General features: G+C 43.7%; 1 protein-coding gene across 2 annotated transcripts in view; it reads right to left on the bottom strand.

Annotated features, from left to right (window-relative positions):
• dhx9 (DEAH (Asp-Glu-Ala-His) box helicase 9) overlaps positions 1–20,235 on the bottom strand; it is a 31,493-nt gene extending 11,258 nt beyond the window's left edge. Inside the window, exons 1-17 of one of the 2 annotated variants that reach the window (XM_083782102.1) lie at positions 20,153–20,235; positions 18,571–18,722; positions 18,270–18,410; positions 15,960–16,104; positions 15,106–15,278; positions 11,467–11,615; positions 7,441–7,487; positions 6,733–6,869; positions 6,201–6,290; positions 4,433–4,594; positions 4,108–4,185; positions 3,586–3,777; positions 2,994–3,135; positions 2,746–2,828; positions 2,064–2,220; positions 999–1,096; positions 202–415 (exon numbers count right to left, since the gene is read on the bottom strand). In XM_083782102.1, the coding sequence (XP_083638228.1) occupies positions 202–415; positions 999–1,096; positions 2,064–2,220; positions 2,746–2,828; positions 2,994–3,135; positions 3,586–3,777; positions 4,108–4,185; positions 4,433–4,594; positions 6,201–6,290; positions 6,733–6,869; positions 7,441–7,487; positions 11,467–11,615; positions 15,106–15,278; positions 15,960–16,104; positions 18,270–18,410; positions 18,571–18,681 (2,119 nt within the window). In that variant the 5' untranslated portion in view covers positions 18,682–18,722; positions 20,153–20,235. Of the gene's footprint in view, positions 1–201; positions 416–998; positions 1,097–2,063; positions 2,221–2,745; positions 2,829–2,993; positions 3,136–3,585; positions 3,778–4,107; positions 4,186–4,432; positions 4,595–6,200; positions 6,291–6,732; positions 6,870–7,440; positions 7,488–8,639; positions 8,725–11,466; positions 11,616–15,105; positions 15,279–15,959; positions 16,105–18,269; positions 18,411–18,570; positions 18,723–20,152 lie in introns of those variants that run through there. The other variant, XM_083782103.1, reaches the window with a different exon arrangement.
• Between the last annotated feature and the right edge of the window lie 1,019 nt (positions 20,236–21,254).

Below are 21,254 nucleotides of genomic sequence, written 5' to 3' on the forward strand. Positions count from 1 at the left end.
GGTTTGGATGTGGGTGGATGCGGGTTCGTTTGTTTTGGATGTGGGGGGATGCGGGTTCGTATGGTTTGGATGTGGGTGGATGCGGGTTCGTTTGTTTTGGATGTGGGTGGATGCGGGTTAGTTTGGTTTGGATGTGGGTGGATGCGGGTTCATTTGGTTTGGATGTGGGTGGATACAGGTTGGTTTGGATGTGGGGTCTACCGAAGTGAGCGTTCATCTCCAGGTGCCTCTGCATGGAGTAGATGAGGTTCCATCCAGGCAGGAAGATCAGGACGGCTCCGGACACCTGGAGCGTCTCGATGTATCTAAGTAGCGACTCCACCAGCTCAAAGGGCGTCTCCTTCTCGCTCATCTGGGACATGGTGCGCTTGGTTTCTGGAGAGTACTCCGCACTGCAAATTATGTTGCAGTTGGTCTGCGGACGCAAATGAACACAGGACACCTTTTACATCAACTGGAAAAGATTATTTTTAAAGTTGATATTATCTCATCGATTAGTTTGGTTAACCTTTGCACCCATAGACCATTTAGAAAACAAAATTAAGCAAATCAAATAAAGAGGTGCTCAGCTTTATACAAATATTGCTGGTGAAAGTAAACTTAAGTTGCTGTCGGGCGGAAAACACTTTACTATTGACCAAACTACCTAGAGTTGAGTACTTTGTCCACAACCTTAAATGATGATTAAAAAACGGATGGCACAATGGTAAAGTATCTGCCCACCACCGCAGGGTCTGGGGGGTCTTAATGCACACAGCATCAGACTTCGCTGAGCGTCGCTATCTATATACGAATGCTGATATTTGTCACAGTACATACTCCTACAGGCTGGGGGTCCACCTGTCAGCAGGGAGTGTTAGGCGGGAGGAGTAGGACAAAGGGTATACACGTCTTTTCGGTGGGGGCTCCTCACTGGCAGGTGAGCCTGGGGAGCATTCATTTGGCATAATGACTAAATTGAGGTTAAAAAAATAATTTAAAAAGGGTTTCAATCTCACATCTTCATCTCCTCCATCCTCATCCTTGTCTTTCTTCTTACGGTCCAACGGAGGAGGTACGAAGTTAGTCATCTGAACGCAATCCTCCAGGAAATACTCTGTAAAATGCACGCACAGTCGCACACGTTAAACATATCTGATTTCAGAACATTGAATCATTCGGCAGACACTCTTATGCTGAGAGACTTACAATATAAACTAATTTACCGCCAATATTGCCATCTAGTGGCTGAAAAGGAACTCACAGATTGCCACCCGTTCACTTCAACGTTAGAGAGCGTATTAGTTTGAAAGCCGTTTTACCCAAAAACTGGAACAGGAAGTAAAAAAACATGTCCGGCGAATATTATTTAATTCACCCAAAACATTTTTGATCGATGATCATATCGTTTCGAGAAATGAGCCGCAAATCAAGATTGTTTTGGTCGAAAAAGAAGAATCCGAGATATTACAATCCTAAAAATTGGGTTCCCATGGACAGCATAAGCCAGCGGAATTTTCATTTCTGGTTTCTTTCAGTTTCTACAGTTCTACCGCAATCAGTTCTACCGCAATCAATTGATAAAAAAGGCGTGAAAAGACAATCTTGGCAAGGAGGGAGTTTGGACCACAAGGCGTGAAAAGGCGATCTTGGCAAGGTTGGCGTTGGACCAGTAGGCATGAAAAGGCGATCTTGGCAAGGTTGGCGTTGGACCAGTAGGCGTGAAAAGGCGATCTTGTCGGTAAATGAGTTAAGCAAGATAATCACGAAGAATCAAGAGAGAAAGTGTAGCGCCTCAGTAAACTAGGATCACAGGTAAGCAATCAGTATAAAAGCAATATACTATCGAAATAACAATCTGTACATTGAAACTATATACCAGGTAAACAATGGACAGTGTGTGTGTGTGGCTTTATAGGGCTGAGTAGTCTACTTTGTTTAGGGAGAAGAGAGTCATGCTGGAGTATATAGCTGGGAGTTCAGTAGTTAGTTTAGTTTCCTTTGTTTCCCATATTCCTTTGATGCCCTTTTGACCTAAAGTCATCGTGGCCTTCATTGTGTGTCCATCGTATTATGAAGTGTACCTTGGACTTCGAAGGTGCGTCCGAACACCTCTATGACGGGACAGTTGAAGAAGTACTCCCTGAACATGGTGGTGTCGATGGTGGCTGACATGAGGATGACCCTGACCTCTGGGTACGTCTGCACCACGTCTCTCAGCACCACCATCAGAAAGTCCGTCTGACACAACAAACGCACATCACCCATTAAAAAAACATTTGCAAAGCCTTGTTTTTATGCGTGTCCGATTATTAGTGATCATTTCTAGGTTTGTTCATGTTCAATTGATTATACGTGTGTATGTATACACACAATACACAAATACAGTTGCATAAATGGACCGCTGCAAAAAACCCATCACAACTATTAATTGAACGTGATTTGTTTCTCCTTCTGCCAAGTGTTTACAAACTTGATTGAGAAATGAAATAGTATAATAGAAATAAAACTTTCACCAATGATTGGCAGTTGTGTGCATTACATGCGCAACAAATATTACCCTGGTCGACTTGATCAGAGTTTTTGAAACGTTACGACAGAAAAGTCCAAATGTGTCTAATTTACAAGAAACTTTCTCCAGACAGCCATGCATCACACCTATGACAATTGGACAATTGGAAATAGTTCACTTGCATTAATGTCTCTTATTAATGTATCTATGACCGATACACGTTAATATGTCAAAGTAATTATTTCATGACTTACATTAATGTCTCTCTCGTGGATTTCGTCAACGATGACATGGCTGATGCCTCTGATGCCGGCCTCTAACTTCCTGAGTAACACACCTGTAACACACAACAATACACACCTGTAACACGCAATAACACAACAATACACACCTGAAAAACACAACATGTGACAACTATACAACTGAAATACACCACACATTTTGTCTTTAAGCTGATGCAGAACATGATGATGGCTGATCTAGGACCAGTGTGTTGACTTACCCACGGTGCAGAACATGATGCTGGCGTGAGGTCTGGGAAGGATGGACTCGAACCGTACACTGTAACCACAGCTCTTCCCGACATCCTCTCCTCTCTCGTACGCCACCCGCTCAGCCACCGACACCGCACTGATACGCCTGGGCTGTGCGCGCGCACACACACACACACACACACACACACACACACACACACACACACACACACACAATTACTTTGTATTATTACATTAAAGTCAGAGAGGCTTATTGTCGGTATCAGCCAGGGTGCAGGAGTCTATCCCTGTTTCACAATGTGCTAGACCCCTGGGAGATGGATTGCTGAGGTGGAGCGCAACACCCATCATCAGCTCAACGATTGGCTGAGCAAAGTAAGCGAGGGCAGAACAGTGAAGACGCCAAAAGTGTTTGGCCGGAATGACATTTGTGATGATTTGATTGGCTGAGTATGGAATGTGATGTATGATGATCACGGAATGATGATGATCACAGGTGTGATTTTTATATTGTGACGAATATCATATTGTTAACTTTTTCATTGTGATATTATCGTAGTGCGAGGGTATCATTACATCTCTTGTTGTAGTAGTATTTACCTGAGTCACCACTATGTTGCAGTCTGAAGCGCGGTGGTTGTGGATGAACTTGTCCAGGATGTATTGTGGGACCTGGGTGGTTTTACCACAGCCTGTGGCTCCTCTGATGATCACCACTGAGTTGCTGTCTAGAGCAGCCATGATCTCTGCCTCAAACTTCTTCACTGGCAGCGTCTGTCTATCTGCCAGGATCTGAAGAAGAGAGAGACAGAGAGAGAGAAAGGAGGTTGAAGTCTTTTTTTTTTAAACCATCTAGTCTGCTTTTATCCATCCATCTATTCTATATAGTCTTACTGCCGTTTCTCAAACAGTAACCAGGGAACATGGGGAAATGTACATTTTTTTTAAACAAAATATACAGTAGTTTAAATGCATAAAATTGTATTGGTGTGGAAAAGAGATATTAATGGCTTTACTGATTAAGACTGCATTACTACAATTAATACTATTAATAATATAATAATATTAATAATAGTGCACTAGTAAATAATATTGTATAATGTATATAGTATAATGTTAAACCTTGTGCAGGTTCTCATCGTGTTGCATCTGGTCTGTCAGTGCATGGTGAAGATCTGCACTGATCTGTTCTGATGTACACTGAGAGAGAGAGAGAGAGAGAGAGAGAGAGAGAGAGCACAGACAGGCAGAGATGGCGGGAAAGTGACAGAGAGGGAGGAAGGGAAAGAGACATTATCTCTAGATACTGAAGAAGTTTAATGATAATTAAAATGTCAATCCAAACAATCCAACAGTAGCGTTAATGGAAGTTGTTATCACAACAATATAACCCACTAGTGTTAATACTAACGAAGGCCAGTGGTTCTATTTAATCATTAATACTAACAAAGGCCAGTGGTCCATCATCAATGTTGCTGGAGGTCCAGGGGTTCCAGTTGACCTGGGGAGGAGACCAGGGCACCACCCCCGCTGTGTTCTGCCTCTGACTGGGCTCAAACGACGCCAACTTCCCCTGGATGAGAGACACTGGAGCGCTGGCGTCCATAGGCTGGCAACACATTTAAAAAATAAACATAGCTTTACAAACAGCACCGATACAAGAAACACAAGTCAGCCATCTTCCCCTGAATGAGAGACAATGTAGTGCTAGCGTCCATAGGAGTCTAAAGATACAACAAAAAAGAAGAAAAAACAGAGATACAAACTCAGTCTACATACTAGAATCCACAGACTGTCTGAGATATTAACCAATTAAACCCGAGCCAGCACCCGCCCTCTGGGGAAAACTTAGAGAAGATATGTAATGTAGAGTGAAAACAGAAAGCATCCAACAACCTCACTTTTTGAAAGTGAGGTTGTTTTTTTCTGTAGCCTGCAACAGTTTTTGCAATGCTGTTGCAATCTATCAATGAAAGTGCTTCACTAGAACAGCATGGACTGTCTGGAAAGCCTGGTGACGCAACGTCACTGCCTTTCATTTCTGTCCTGAGCAGCTGGCATGCTGAGATTATGGAATATATTATTCTTACATTGTAATGGTAATCACCATCTGTAGCCTGTCAGTTACGCTACTTGCTAAACAAAGTTTACTGAGTCGCAAGTCTCGCAACACAAAACTAGACCATCATGTTACTGCTGCTGCGCAGTCCCCACGCAGTATGACTGGCATAACACCAAAACTAGACCATCATGTTACTGCTGCTGCGCAGTCCCCACGCAGACCTCGACCATCATGTTACTGCTGCGCAGTCCCCACGCAGTATGACTGGCATAACACCACAATTAATGACAGTGACCGGCTGGTACCGAACTGGCTATTTTGATCGGCGAATGATTGATCGGTGCATCTTTGATTTTTTTCATGTTAATCCTGTTTTTAATTGATTTTAACAACTTGTTTTTCATTTGAGTGCCGGGTTGTTTACTCTGTATTTGTCCATTGTTCCACTAATAGTGACACTGCGATATTTATCATGCAATGATTTTCATTAATATCTCATCATGCACACATCCCTTTCCATGAGGAAAGACTTCCCATGAACCTGTTCACCTTAATGGAAACCACCACTATTGATCCCATCAAAGAAAACGTTTAGCTGGTAGAACTTCATCAACAGCTGTGAAGTAAAACTGTCCTCTGAAAAGGCAGCATTCTGTATAATAACAATTAGGATGATGAAGGTTTGATGATGATAAAAATGTATATATAATGTACATTTTATTTATTTGACAGGGACATTGACACGTCAGTTTCACATCCATGTTAGCCAGAAGCAAATCTTCATCTGTAGTCCCTGAGCAGGCTCTTAAAAATTATGATAAAACTATCCATACAAAAACACAATACAAGAACAAATACACATGGTACAGGGGACAGAACAAGAACAAATACACATGGTACAGGGGACAGAACAAGAACAAATACACATGGTACAGGGGACAGAACAAGAACAAATACACATGGTACAGGGGACAGAACAAGAACAAATACACATGGTACAGGGGACAGAACAAGAACAAATACACATGGTACAGGGGACAGAACAAGAACGAATACACATGGTACAGGGGACAGAACAAGAACAAATACACATGGTACAGGGGACAGAACAACCGCAGAGACAGAGTGATGTTGGTAACGCAGTAATACTTACAGGAGATGGGATGGTAATTCCTAGTTCCTGAATCACGGTCATGATCTGCTGCTGAAGGTCTGGAGCAACAGTGACATCATGCACCTCCAACTACACACACACACACACACACACACACACCATTGACAACCATTGAGTAATAGTAGTATGCAGTAATCACATTTAGCTTCATGTATTTATACATTTATATATTTAGTGTGAGATTACTATAGTAATTGCCCAACTTTATTCCGTATAAACTTTTTAGGGTCCCTGTGGCGTCATGTGGGTCAATACATCATCATCCTCATCATACTGTACTTAGCGAGCTACAGTAAGTGTGGTCGGTGGAACCACACACAAAGCAAGTTTATTTTATATAGTTTATGTTAACAATTAACATTAGGTTAATAGATTAAGTACCAAAAGTATTTGAAGTAAGTGACTTTTCTTAAATATGTACTTTGAATTTATTATATCCACTATGATCTTGTTTAATAGTAACGTTTTCACTGCTATACTAGTGTATACTGTATCATGTAATGTACGTTACCGTTTCTCCATCCTTCTTCTTGGTGATTCCAGTATAAGGCTCAATGACTCCCAGATGGTACAACTGTCTAACTAGAGACAGAGCACACGACTGGGCTGCCAGCTTCTTGTTGGAGCCATGCTCACGAGCTGTGATCTCTATCAAAATACAATATAACTATCATTAATAATACTACCTACTACAAATAATAATAATAAACAACAACAAAGGCTGTGAGGAGTTCCCACCGGGAGTACGTAGAGCCTTCGTCCTACTCCTCCTGCCCAACACTCCCTGCTGACAGGGTACGTACAGTGACAAACATCCCCCTCCCCACCCGGCTTCCCTCCCCTGACTCGAGCCCATTGTGTTTGTGTACTGTAGAGACTCAAAAAAGCCAGATGCACTGCTGTGGATTCGAACCCCCCGCCTCTGTGGTGGTGGGGAGGCACTTTACCAACGTTCCACCAGAGTTAATGTTCATTTTAAGATTGGTACATGGTGGCCTGGGCCTTAGCGGTCCAGGCACCTTGGCTGGTAATCCAGCATGACAGTGTGTCGCGGGTTCGAGTCCTGATCCCGACGAACTTTGCTGGGGGCTTCCCCCCCCGATCTCTCTCCCCGTTTCCTGTCTGTCTCTATCAATAAAGGCAAAAAGCCCAAACAATATCTTAAAAAGAAAAAAAAAAAGATTGGTACATTGTATTTGAAAAGGGGGAAACAACTTACTTCGTCCCAACTGTCTCACAAAGAGCTGCATCTCCGCTATGAAACTCCTATAGAAAACACAGTTACATCACAACGACAGGATTATCATTAAACAGCAATGATGACTCAATTATCCTACCCCATTACTACATTTAAAGCTGCAATTAGTGAGTTTCATGTCCTTTCCTGGGATGATGCGGGAGATTGAATTTGAATTACTTCCTGAAAACGAAATTATACTGTGTGATGACGTGTCGAGGCCCACATCGATAAAAGCCAATAAAAATGAAGCTCACAAGTTTAATTCCCCATATCTGCACATCCGTCCAACACTGTCCAACACAGCTGCTACTGATTACAAAACCACTCCGTTTTAAAACTCATTCAAGATGACATCCAGACAGTGAATTACTCAGTTTCAATCATCACGCTAAAATATGTATCTGGAAACATTATAGGGTAGAAATAAGCCACATATCAGTAAACTGGTACAGCTGGCCGACTGTCTGACAAACACACATGCGTCCTATAGTGGTATAGCATAGCTACCGTCCCATTGCCTGAAGGGATGCGATGCTCTGAAACTTAAAATGAACTTAAACTACGTGAAAACGGAAATGGTTAATGGTTAATGTGTTAAGAGTTACATTGACGTGAAAGGATAGGAGACTAACTATTGGATATACCGCACCAATATTTAGACTAGAGTTACATCATGGTTAATATTCTGCCATGGTTAATATAAGTCTCTACAAAAGAGTCATAATGCTTTAACAAAACCATTTATTATTCCTGCCAGGCCGGAATGGCCGAAGGGGAGTGACGATTAACTTTTCAGTCTTGTGAGTCCATCTGTCCATGAACAGCTCATTTCGCCCATCACTTATCACTGCAGATCTTTGCACACACTCGTAGTAGATTGAGGAAGAACCGCCAAGCCAAAAATGTAAATCTGTCTCATTTGCAGGAGTAGAAATACAGCCCAGTGCAACACAGCAAAACGCATGGAGCACACCTTTATAATATGTAATGTAACTGTCCCAGCAATGGGATTTTGTAATTTTCTATTTCTAGAGGGTTTAGGAGCAGTTCATTGTATTTAGACCATAGGCACTTAGCAGATGTTCTTATCCAAGTACAACTGTAAAATATACTATATATAATATACTGTATAACAATAATAATAATAATAATAATAGAAAACTATTGGTTGATCTTACCTGTTGGTTGCTCAGCAGTCAGCCTGTGTGTTTTTCTGCCAGCCTTCAATAAATCACCTGTTTGTCCATCATGCTACACTGTGAACTGTGGAACAGTTGACAGCAGAAATCACAACCCAGCACTGTGAGCCATTCCACCATGAGACAGCGTTAGTTCACCTAAACACTGTCCCATGTCTTCACATGGTCTGGGTTGGAGTTCTGGTGTCAGCGTTGTCCGTCTAATGAGGCCTCCTAGGGTCCTACTGTACATCAGGGTGGGAAGTTCAGTCTGACTGCTACACTGGAGGATTAGGGATTGGGGATCGGTCATTTTTATTGATGCCGATATCCTTTTTGATACACTGTTCAAGATTCATAGTGATTTTGAGGACACCTCCGTAGCCCTGTTGTCATGGGCGCTGAATCAGTGCATCACAATTTACAGCCGTACCTTTGATATGTCCTAGGCGAGAAATTCAAAGAAAATGTCTCTGATAAAGTGCTTAATGATTTAATTTGTTTGTAGTGTGATAAAAGATAATGGAAGAAAATGAACCAGTTTAGTGTACATGTACTGGAAACGAGATGCATCTGTAATTGATTTGTACTCGAATCGTAGCCATCTGAATTGAATCGTCAGGCACCTAAAGATGTCCGCCCTTACTATTTGATACCTCGTCGCACAACAGTGCTGTGCAAAACCTGGGACAACAATAGACAATCTACAAGCTCACAAAGCGTTGTGCCGCTTTGATGGCTATTTTCACCATTTCTGAATTGTTTTGAGACTTTCAGCATGCAACCAATTACTAAAAGGTTATTATAAGAAAGTTATTAATTATTGCAATTTTTATTTTAAATAATCAATTACATTTTAGTTGAATTAAGCTACAGTCAGATGTTTCCCACCCTGGCATGTGGTCAGATACAGTGTCAGTTGTAACATCATTGTGTGGGAGGTGTGTTCTTGTAGCTCCCAGAATGATGACTGTGTACAGGTTCCAGGTCAGTTTTCAGTGAGAGCTCTCTGGTGTTCAGACCAGCACACACTGGAGCTCTCTGATTCAGCAGCAGTCCAGCAGAAAAACACACTGACTGATACAATGCACATCAACATCTACCAAAACACATTTACATTTTTGAAGGTGGGGGCCACATGTGGCCCCCACCTTCACTTAATGGCCCATATTTTTATTTCAGCTGTTAGAGTTCCAAAAATGCAAACATCAACCGCTTTAATTACTTCAGTCTATAGATAGACTAGTAGCTTAATGAGTGGCATTAAAATGTTAGTCTGTTTTATGTCCAATGTATTTGTATTTTGTTCATAAAGTCAACATAACTATAACTAAATGCATTTGAAATGATATAAAACGTTTTTTTCAGGATTCCAATTCAAAAATAGCCAAAAATTCTACAAGCTCAAAACGGACCACACTGCGACACGTTTTGAGCTTGTAGATCGGCTATTTTTGCCACGACAGTATGCAATGTGGCCCAGCAAAGATAGCTGATTTACAAGCTCAAAAGGCATCACACTGCGATGCGTTTTGAGCTTGTAGATCGGCTATTTTTGCTACGACAGTATGCAATGTGGCCCTCTGAAGTGAGTGTGGAAATATAGTGGCCCTCTCCATCATCAAAGTTGCCCACCCCTGATCTAGACGATCTGGTCTAGACTACATCATTTGGTCTACTATAGACTATATGTATCTGTTACGATCTGGTCTAGATTGGTGGTTCTCAACCATTTCGAATGCCGCCCTAAAATAATCATATTTGAACTGGGAACCCCCCACCCTGACAAACACTAGGAATTGTAAGAGTAAGGCAAGAGTTGAGGCATAACATTTAATTTGACTCAGTTCCACAGATACCGGTAACTGTTTTGAAAATAGCAGATCTAACAAGCTCACAACACAAGGCTATCTCCACTATTATTATTATTTTTGCCTCTTTCTTATATTATTTGACCCCTGAAATCATGTGAGCGATATGAGCCGGTTTAGATGACAAGACTATGTGGTTTAGGTATATGTACCGGTTATGATCAGGTATAGACTACAGTATGTGTACCCAATATGATCAGGTATAAACTACAGTTTATTTACCCAATATGATCAGGTATAAACTACAGTTTATTTACCCAATATGATCAGGTATAGACTACAGTTTGTGTACCCGATATGATCAGGTATAGACTACAGTTTATGTACCCAATATGATCAGGTATAGACTACAGTTTATGTACCCGATATGATCAGGTATAAACTACAGTATATTTACCCAATATGATCAGGTATAGACTACAGTTTATGTACCCAATATGATCAGGTATAAACTACAGTTTATTTACCCAATATGATCAGGTATAGACTACAGTTTGTTTACCCGATATGATCAGGTATAGACTACAGTATGTGTACCCAATATGATCAGGTATAGACTACAGTTTGTGTACCCGATATGATCAGGTATAGACTACAGTATGTGTACACGATATGATCAGGTTTAGACTACAGTATGTGTACCTGATATGATCAGGTATAGACTACAGTATGTGTACCTGATATGATCAGGTATAGACTACAGTATGTGTACCTGATATGAACAGGTATAGACTACAGTTTGTGTACCCGATATGATCAGGTTTAGACTACAGTTTATGTACGCGATATGATCAGGTTTAGACTACAGTATGTGTACCCGATATGATCAGGTATAGACTACAGTATGTGTACCTGATATGATCAGGTATAGACTACAGTGTGGTACCTGATATGATCAGGTTTAGACCTAGGACCCGTTATGATCTGTTCCCACTTGGACTACAGTATGTGTGTACCTGTTATGATCGGGTCCTACTTGGCTGTACTTGTACTCTGCAGAGGTCTTCTCTTTCTGGAAGAACTGGTTCAGTCGGGCCTTGGCGTTCTCAAGGGTCCAGTTGCCATGGAGACCAGCGTTCAGGTCCACCTCCTCAGACTCCAGGGTCTAATGGAGAGACAGGAGGTCAGACCTTTTAGACAACAGTCCAACTTTACAATAAGCTTAAAGACAGTATGTATTGTCATTTGTAACCCGTGCAAAGTGTAATGTTTACTTATACAGGTATGTTCCCATGTTCAATGCCACAAAACAAATCATTCATAAATTATTATTTGTATCTCAATGAACACTCTGAACGGCCAAGACGGAGATCTCCGCCCCATCAAATAATCCCGCTCGTCACCAGGGAAACAGACAGGGTTGAGCTAGTAGGACTGAAACAGCTATTTCACTATGAAACACTTTTAGGGTAATGCTAAAACAATAAGAAATTTGTGAAAATACCAGAGCTTGCAGATTGTCTATTTTCCCTACTTTTGTGCGACAAAGAGGCACATTTATATACACCCACCCCAAAAAACATTGAAAGTTTAAATAGAAGGGTGCATGGTAGCACAGTCGGTAGTAAAGTCGCCTCACAGCTAGAAGGTCCTGGGTTCGATACCCGGTGGGGACGCTGTGGGCGTGTTATCAGTGCCCATACCTGAGGCGGGATTGGCGAAAGGTTTGCATGTTCTCCCCGTGTCCCCTAGGGCAGGGGTTCCCAAACATTTTTGGACCAGGTACCCCTTTTGGGGTTGATATTTTTCCAGGTACCCCCTCATCCTCGCAACACAGATAACAATATATTTACAACCACAAGCAGTGTTTCCTGCAGGAAAGAGCTTTGGCATGGTTCTGGGCGCAGGCCGCAGGGGGGCCTTCTTGCGTCGAACATTTTAATTAATTAATTTGATTCAATAATTAATTAATAAGATTAATAAATTAAGATTAATTTGTATTATTGCTCTTGTATTGCTATTGGAGACACTGGGGGGACACTGGGCAGGCACTGAGGGGACACTGGGGAGGCACTGGGAAGGCACTGAGGGGACACTGGGGAGGCACTGGGAAGGCACTGAGGGGACACTGGGGAGGCACTGGGAAGGCACTGAGGGGACACTGGGGAGGCACTGGGGAGACACTGGGGAGCATGGGGAGGCACTCAGGGGGACACTGGGGAGGCACTCAGGGGGACACTGGGGGACACTGGGGAGGCACTCAGGGGGACTCTGGGGAGGCACTCAGGGGGACACTGGGGAGGCACTCAGGGGGACACTGGGGAGGCACTCGGCTGTGCACTGGGGAGGCACTCAGGGGGACACTGGGGAGGCACTGGGAAGGCACTGAGGGGACACTGGGGAGGCACTGGGAAGGCACTGAGGGGACACTGGGGAGGCACTGGGAAGGCACTGGGGAGACACTGGGGAGGCACTGGGGAGACACTGGGGAGGCACTCAGGGGGACACTGGGGAGGCACTCGGGAGGCACTCAGGGGGACACTGGGGAGGCACTGGGGAGGCACTCAGGGGGACACTGGGGAGGCACTGGGGAAGCACTGAGGGGACACTGGGGAGGCACTGGGGAGAAACTGCAGCCACTGGGGAGACATTGGGGAGACACTGGGGAGGCACTCAGGGGGACACTGGGGAGGTACTGGGGAGCCACTGGGCAGACACTGGGGAGGCACCATGGCGGACACTGGGGAGGCACTGGGCAGACACTGGGCAGACAGTGCAGGGCAGACACTGGGGAGGCACTGGGGAGGTACTGGACATTTCATATCACACACACACCATGCTTCCGCGGACCCTAGGGGTGGGCGTGTTATCAGTGCCCATACCTGAGGCGGGATTGGCGAAAGGTTTGCATGTTCTCCCCGTGTCCCCTAGGGCAGGGGTTCCCAAACTTTTTTGGACCAGGTACCCCTTTTGGGGTTGATATTTTTCCAGGTACCCCCTCATCCTCGCAACACAGATAACAATATATTTACAACCACAAGCAGTGTTTCCTGCAGGAAAGAGCTTTGGCATGGTTCTGGGCGCAGGCCGCAGGGGGGCCTTCTTGCGTCGAACATTTTAATTAATTAATTTGATTCAATATTTAATTAATAAGATTAATAAATTAAGATGAATTTGTATTATTGCTCTTGTATTGCTATTGGAGACACTGGGGGGACACTGGGCAGGCACTGAGGGGACACTGGGGAGGCACTGGGAAGGCACTGAGGGGACACTGGGGAGGCACTGGGAAGGCACTGAGGGGACACTGGGGAGGCACTGGGAAGGCACTGAGGGGACACTGGGGAGACACTGGGGAGCATGGGGAGGCACTCAGGGGGACACTGGGGAGGCACTCAGGGGGACACTGGGGGGACACTGGGGAGGCACTGGGGAGGCACTCAGGGGGACTCTGGGGATGCACTCAGGGGGACACTGGGGAGGCACTCAGGGGGACACTGGGGAGGCACTCGGCTGTGCACTGGGGAGGCACTCAGGGGGACACTGGGGAGGCACTGGGAAGGCACTGAGGGGACACTGGGGAGGCACTGGGAAGGCACTGAGGGGACACTGGGGAGGCACTGGGGAGACACTGGGGAGGCACTGGGGAGACACTGGGGAGGCACTCAGGGGGACACTGGGGAGGCACTCGGGAGGCACTCAGGGGGACACTGGGGAGGCACTGGGGAGGCACTCAGGGGGACACTGGGGAGGCACTGGGGAAGCACTGAGGGGACACTGGGGAGGCACTGGGGAGAAACTGCAGCCACTGGGGAGACATTGGGGAGACACTGGGGAGGCACTCAGGGGGACACTGGGGAGGTACTGGGGAGCCACTGGGCAGACACTGGGGAGGCACCATGGCGGACACTGGGGAGGCACTGGGCAGACACTGGGCAGACAGTGCAGGGCAGACACTGGGGAGGCACTGGGGAGGTACTGGACATTTCATATCACACACACACCATGATTCCGCGGACCCTAGGGGTCCGCGGACCCCACTTTAGGAACCGCTGCCCTAGGGTATAGGTAACCTCACAAAAAACATGCAGTAATCCTGGTCTCTAAACTACCTCCCCCTGGCCAGCTGGGGTGCCTGATGGAGGGGAAAGGAATTGGTCGGAATAACGTGTTCCTTCCACGCGTTATGTCCGGCCAGGGAAACTCTCCCCTGTCAGGTGAAAAGCAGCTTGGACTCCTCATGCATAGAAGGAAGCATGAGGTCAGTCCGCTGCCCCCCCAGGTTAGCAGAGGAAGTGTAGCACCCAGGATTACATTTAGGTTTAGGTTTAGGTTTATTTATTTAGCATGTAGTACAAAAAATAGACAATAACATATCAAAGAACAAAAATACAATGCAAGGAAGGGAAGAAGCCAGAAGGCTTATTTTGAATCCTTTCCTGTAGGAAGAGGTCATTGGTTTAAAAGTTCATAAATAACAGTACATAAGTCTACAAGTTGGCAAAGGGGGGCAGCTGTACATTAGATAAGGACACTGGGTGAAAAGATGGGTTGCCAAAATCGTGGGATATGTATATCTAAAAAAGAAAAATAAGTTGAAATAGAGATACAAGGTTTCTGCCTGATGGCAACGACATGTGAGCAGTGAGTCTTACCGCCTGTGCATCCTGTTCGTCTCTCTTGTCGTAATACTCTTTCAGGTTGGCTCCTCTCTCCCACTGGCCCCCACCACCTCCTCCTCCTCCAAATCCACCTCCTCCTCCTCCAAATCCTCCTCCTCCTCCTGAGTACCCCAGACCAGTTACCCCTGGTATTGGGACTGATACAACTGAAACACAGTCATCAATAATAACAGTCAATACACACAATCAATAAATCAATTCAAGAACATGTATTAGCTTTTTGTCTCTCCTACTACACCGTCTCCCTCTCAGCTGTCCTACTGTGTGTCTCTCCTTTGCCGTCTCCCTCTGAGCTGTCCTACCGTCTGTCTCTCCTACACCGTCTCCCTCTCAGCTGTCCTACTGCCTGTCTCTCCTTCGCTGTCTCCCTCTCAGCTGTCTTACTGTCTGTCTCTCCTACACGTTCTCCCTCTCAGCTTTCCTACTGTCAATCTTTCCTAAAATGTCTCCCTCTCAGACATCCTGCTGTCTCTCTGAATATAATTTAAAATTAGTAGTTGGGAGAAAAAAAAACTAAACTCTAACCCCTTTTGGTGTTTACCCCCTCAGGCCGGGAACCCATTTTTGGGTTCTGTACAGTATGTACAGTATTAAAAAAATACAAAAATTGATGCTGCTATATAAATATTTGAAGTTTTTCAGAAAACTTAGGTCAGGTTAGGCGTTTAACCCATTTAGGCCTTAGGCCTAAATGGGTTAAAGCATTTGCTTAGCTTATTCTTCAGTCATCATCACAAAAGAATATACAAACCAAAAATCTCCTTGTATTCAAGCTATCACAGGGTGAGTAAATTAAAGTGAAATAGTGTTTCATGATCTTCTCCTACCTTCTGTTTTTACAGAAAGGAGGTGTGGAGGCAGTGGTCCACTGGCAGGCAGACTGCCAAAACCTCCGTTATCACCTCCTCCTCCTGCGACAGCTCCCATTCCACCTCCTCCTTCAGGAGACTCAAAGCTATCTGAGACGCTCGCCTGGTGACAAAGAGGCAAGGAAATAAACAACATAATTTAGTATTCCACTGTTACGTTCTTAGCTTACATATGATTCATGATTAGGGATGGGTATCGTTAGGATTTTTTCGAGACCGGTACCGATTCCGGTTCTGCTTATCGATTCCGGTTCTTAACGGTTCCCTATTTCGGTTCCAAAATGGTATAAAATAACTTAAATAAGAGGTCAAATGTTTATTTAACAAAAAAGCTCAATGTCAATTTGAGTATATATATAATGTACAATGAATAGTGTAACATCCTCTCCTTTATTGAGCCATTTGTGGATAATATAGTGATTATTTTAAATTAAAATTAAAATTAAAAGTATTTACCCAGGGCAATAGTGTTGTAGGCTACTTCTCTTACTACTAACTACTGACAATGACAAATAAAAGCATGTCTGAGATCTGAGAGCAACACACACACACACACACACAAATTAGCATCGCTAATGGGGGGGGGGCATCTCCAGCCGATAGGTGAGAACGGCTCCCCTCTCCCCCTCACTCGTGGTGGTAACAACAAGGAAGTCAACACACACACACACACACACACACACACACACACACACACACACACACACACACACACACACACACACACACACACACACACACACACACACACACACACACACACACACACACACACACACACACACACACACACACACACACACACACACACACACACACACACACACACACACACACACACACACACACACACACACACACACACAGCAGCCTGCACTCATGCCGCCACAAAATAAATCTAAAGTGTGGTTGCATTTTAGAATATGCAAGGAGAACAAAGAACACATATGCATATGGGATGGCCCAAGTGGGGCGAAAAATCCGCGGCGAAAAATCCGCGGCGAATCACGCATGGGACAGGGGAAAAGGCCCCTGACCTCCTGGGCTCCAGGCGCGCTAATTTGAGCCGCGGTCATCCACACTTTTCTACCCCAAGAAAGAGCCTCGTCGGAAGGGTCTGAGAGCGGCGTAGACCGCGGCGCAAATTAGCGCGCCTGGAGCTCCAGGACTGGTGCTTTTTTTGGTGTTTTCACATCTGAGTTTCAATCGGAAGAGAAGCTTTGATTATAGGCTATATATATTTTTTTTTTTGAGAGGTAATGCCTGCGTCAGGCAGTTGACTTGTTTAATTAAGCCTAATTATTTGTGCGTCACTGCTTTCATGAAGGCTGCAACAGTTGTTGCTTCAATGCTTATCGTTTTAAATAAATGAGACCCGCCTCTGCAAGCCACAAGCCCACAACGCGTCGCTGATGCAACGCGTGAACGCGGTGTAGGCTTGTAGATCAGCTCTGTTCCCTGCGCTTCTATTAAAAGGGTAGAAAATAAATAAATAGCGTGTGACCGCGTGTCTGTGAGAACCGATAGAGAGAACCGAAATTGAATTATTGTAATGGGTACCCGGTACCCAGGCACGTTCGGTTCGGTACATACTTGGTCCCGAGTTTCGGGACCCACCCCTATTCATGATAACTACTTTTTTATGTATATGATGTATTGCCATGTTTTTTGGTCTTGCTTAATGTAAATCGCTCTGGATTAAGAGTCTGCCAAATGCCTAAATTGTAAATTGTTAGAGTCCAGTCATCTTGACCAACGGACGCACACACACGCATACGGTTTTCATTACCATACTTGTGAGGACAAACATTTGGGAATATCTGAAAATAGCAAACAGACCAGACTCATTTGTATAAATGGGTGTTTTTGTGCCATTTTGTATTTATGGGTGCTATTTTGTATTAATGGATGCTATTTGTCGGTGTGCGACATAAACTGCGACATAAACCTCTAATCTAACCTGAATATGTTCCTAATTCTAAGCCTAACTGTAAAAACCATAACCATAAAACAACCATTTATCGTGTGATACACTTTTGACATTTTGATTTACGTCAAAAACCTCAGAGCTTGAGTGCTTGAGTGATGATACTAAGGAGACATTCAAGTATCTGAAAAAGTCACTGTACTAACTTTGAGGAGGCTCAGGCGGTATTGTGTTGTTCTAAAACATGTTTTGTTTTCCCCCACATTTCCTGAACAGTTAATATTTTGGACATAGCAGGTTTCTGCCTGACAGCAGAGATGTAAAAACAGAGCATTACAGACCCCTATTGCTGGAACCTCGGCAGCGTTCATCTCTCCCACACGGACCAGGTAGTTGACAAAGTCCCGGGCTGCGTTGGACTGAGCATCTTTCTTGTTGGTGGAGTTCCCCATGCCGGTGTAATTAAAACCCTCCACACGGGCCTGAAATCACAAGAAGGGCTTGAATGTACAGTACATTATATAGGGCTGTGCTCAAATATCGATTGATACAGGAAATATATCATATCTTACTCATTTATTTGCGCCGCCCCCCCTTATTTTCATAAGCCAACATCATTCAGAGAGGAATAAAAGGTTTTACCTCACACATAAACTTCTGTCGGTTTTTATTTCCAGCAGCTCTGATGTCATAGCTGGGAGTCAGCTTCTTCTTCCCCAGCCACGCGTACAGGAAGTTCTTGATATCGGCCATGTTGGCGCCGCCGTGGGTCTACAGCTCTGTTGACCTGCAGCCTGCGGGGGTCAACAGGAAATTATGTCAGAAATGTACCAACATACATTTGGATTGGATTCATTCCAGTCATCAGAATAAAAATGCTCATGTAAACACCTCAATTGGAATAGAATATCACATTCCGAATACATTTTCATTCCAGTCTGGAGGGGTGGTTGTATATACCGTTTGAATCGGTATAGATCACCATATAAACACTTTATTCTGAATGCTACTGGGAGTTTGGAATACATGTATTATTTTACACATGTCTGCTCTTAGTCTTAGTAGACTATAGTATAGTGCTTTATGCCCATGTCCAAGCAGGGATGGCCATTTGGAGACATTTTATGTGCGCAGAAATGCGCTATATTTTACCCATTTACACCAGTTTTTTCCCCCCCCATAATAAAATGCGCTATTTACGAAACCATCAGCGATTTACAGTGCCATTGCCAATTGCAGTGTATGGATGCTTTGTTTTTTAGTTCTGGGTTGTTTTGGGTGGAGGTCGCGTGTGGTTGTAGGGACTGCGCGATATGACAGAAAATAGCTGTTAGTGTTTGTCGGTTATTCATTTCTTAAGGGATAACGGTTGGCCATCTCTATAGTTCAAAGTTATATTCCGAATGACTGCTTTGGTCATGTAAACAATTGAGGAACAGGAATACTTGTATTCAGGTTCCATGTACAGTTGGGTATGAATCTCTGTTCGGAATGAATTCGTGGTGAATACATTTTGTGCATGTAACTCAGGCCAGTGTCTCGTCCTTGAAATCTTGGATTGATTGATTGATTGATTGAAATATTTATTAACAGTTTGTAGAATTTACAGTACATTTTAAGCACAAACTCAATACAAAGACTGTTAACTGTGAGTGGACGACCCAATTAAGCATTACACTTGTTTACAACAGGGTCCACATTGTTCAATTCATCAAATCAAGACTAGCTCTGGTCCATAGCTCTTTAAAGCCGTCGCAATACAACAATAAAACGGCAGCAAGAGCAGTAAGGGTATGGAGCTATATGGACCAGAGCTAGATCAAGAATTCAAGACTATCATGATCATAGTTACACTAAGGGGAGGTCAGGTCTCTCTCTCTCTCACACGATGAGCTAGTCAGCTAGATGAGCTTGAAATGCTAGCTGACCGTTTAGCATCATGGATGTATCTAATCTATCTAGGATGTATTTAACATACATGGTAATGCTAATGTAATGTAATTCCAACCGTTTCAAAAGGACGGGGTGTGATTGTAAAGACAACAGCAATAATAATAATAATAATGTGGGTTAGCTTAGCTAGCGGGCTAGCGTTAGTGATATATGAATGGAACTTTTGACGTCAGTGTTTCAAACTGCACATACGTGAGTGTAATGGCGATAAGTTAATGTTTAAAGATTATTACAGTAAATGTTACATTAAACATTCTGTGTATTTATATACCCGGTGAATGAAGTCCTCTGCAACGAACACAACGCTTCTTCTTCTTCTTATTCGCCAGGTGCTTCTAAGGCCAGTGTTTCTTTGCAAAATAAGACTTCCGGTGGACGATTACTTCACAATAATAGTACCGGCCCGGACTTTCCGGCAGGCTGTACACTGGTGAGTTTGATTGATTGATGTATTAACAGTTTGCAGAATTACAGTACATTTTTAAGTACAACTCAATAAAAAAAACTGTTAACTGTGAGTGGACGACACCATAAAGCATTACACTTGTTTACAACAGGGTCCACCATTTTCAATGCATCAAAACATTAATGTCTCAAATAAGTGGATTTCAAGAACTAGTCTATAGCCTACAATTGATACAACTATACAATTGATATTGGCCATTGGCCCCAGCATGGGCCAGGTACAGAACTATTCTTGTGTCCTTTTCAGGATGGTTTCAAAGCTGTAGTGCAGACAAATTGAATCCACTAGGTTAGTTTGAGAGCACATTTTTCTTGTTACAAAGCAGCAGTTAACCCTACATATCATCATTCGTGAGCTCATCACTGATAATCCCAAAAAGTCGCTTCTACAGTTACTTGAAGAAGAAAGTCCCCATACCAGACATTATTAGGTGTGCATTTGGCGCTGCACTGCAGCGTCATGGACATAAGGGCTACGCTTGCATGCGGGCCCTTTGTCTAAGACAAATTTCTTCCTCGGGAGACAAATAATAAAGAACCTTGAACCTTGATGTTGTCATCAATCACGTGCGTGCGTGCATGTGTGGCGAAGTATCAATGATGATTGCTGGTCTGATCTAAACGTATTGTATATGTTAGCTGTATCAAAACTACTTACTCATTTTATTGTTTCAATATCTGAAAATTGCATAGGTTGTTTGTTTTGAGTTTAACTCAATCTGGGCGAAAATGTAGATTTTGGTGAATAGTGACCCTATTGGTAATAAGTAAATGAAAGTGCTCTAGTCTAATAATAATACCAAGTTTACCAAGAGTGTTATATATTTGGGTATAACAAATCTTCCTATAACTGCCATCTCGGAAATATACGAATTAGGCGTCCACCCAATCATAAAGAAAAGTATTTT

Source organism: Protomyctophum parallelum (genome assembly GCF_964188405.1).
Source record: "Protomyctophum parallelum genome assembly, chromosome: 14".
NCBI classification, from domain to species: Eukaryota; Metazoa; Chordata; class Actinopteri; order Myctophiformes; family Myctophidae; genus Protomyctophum; species Protomyctophum parallelum.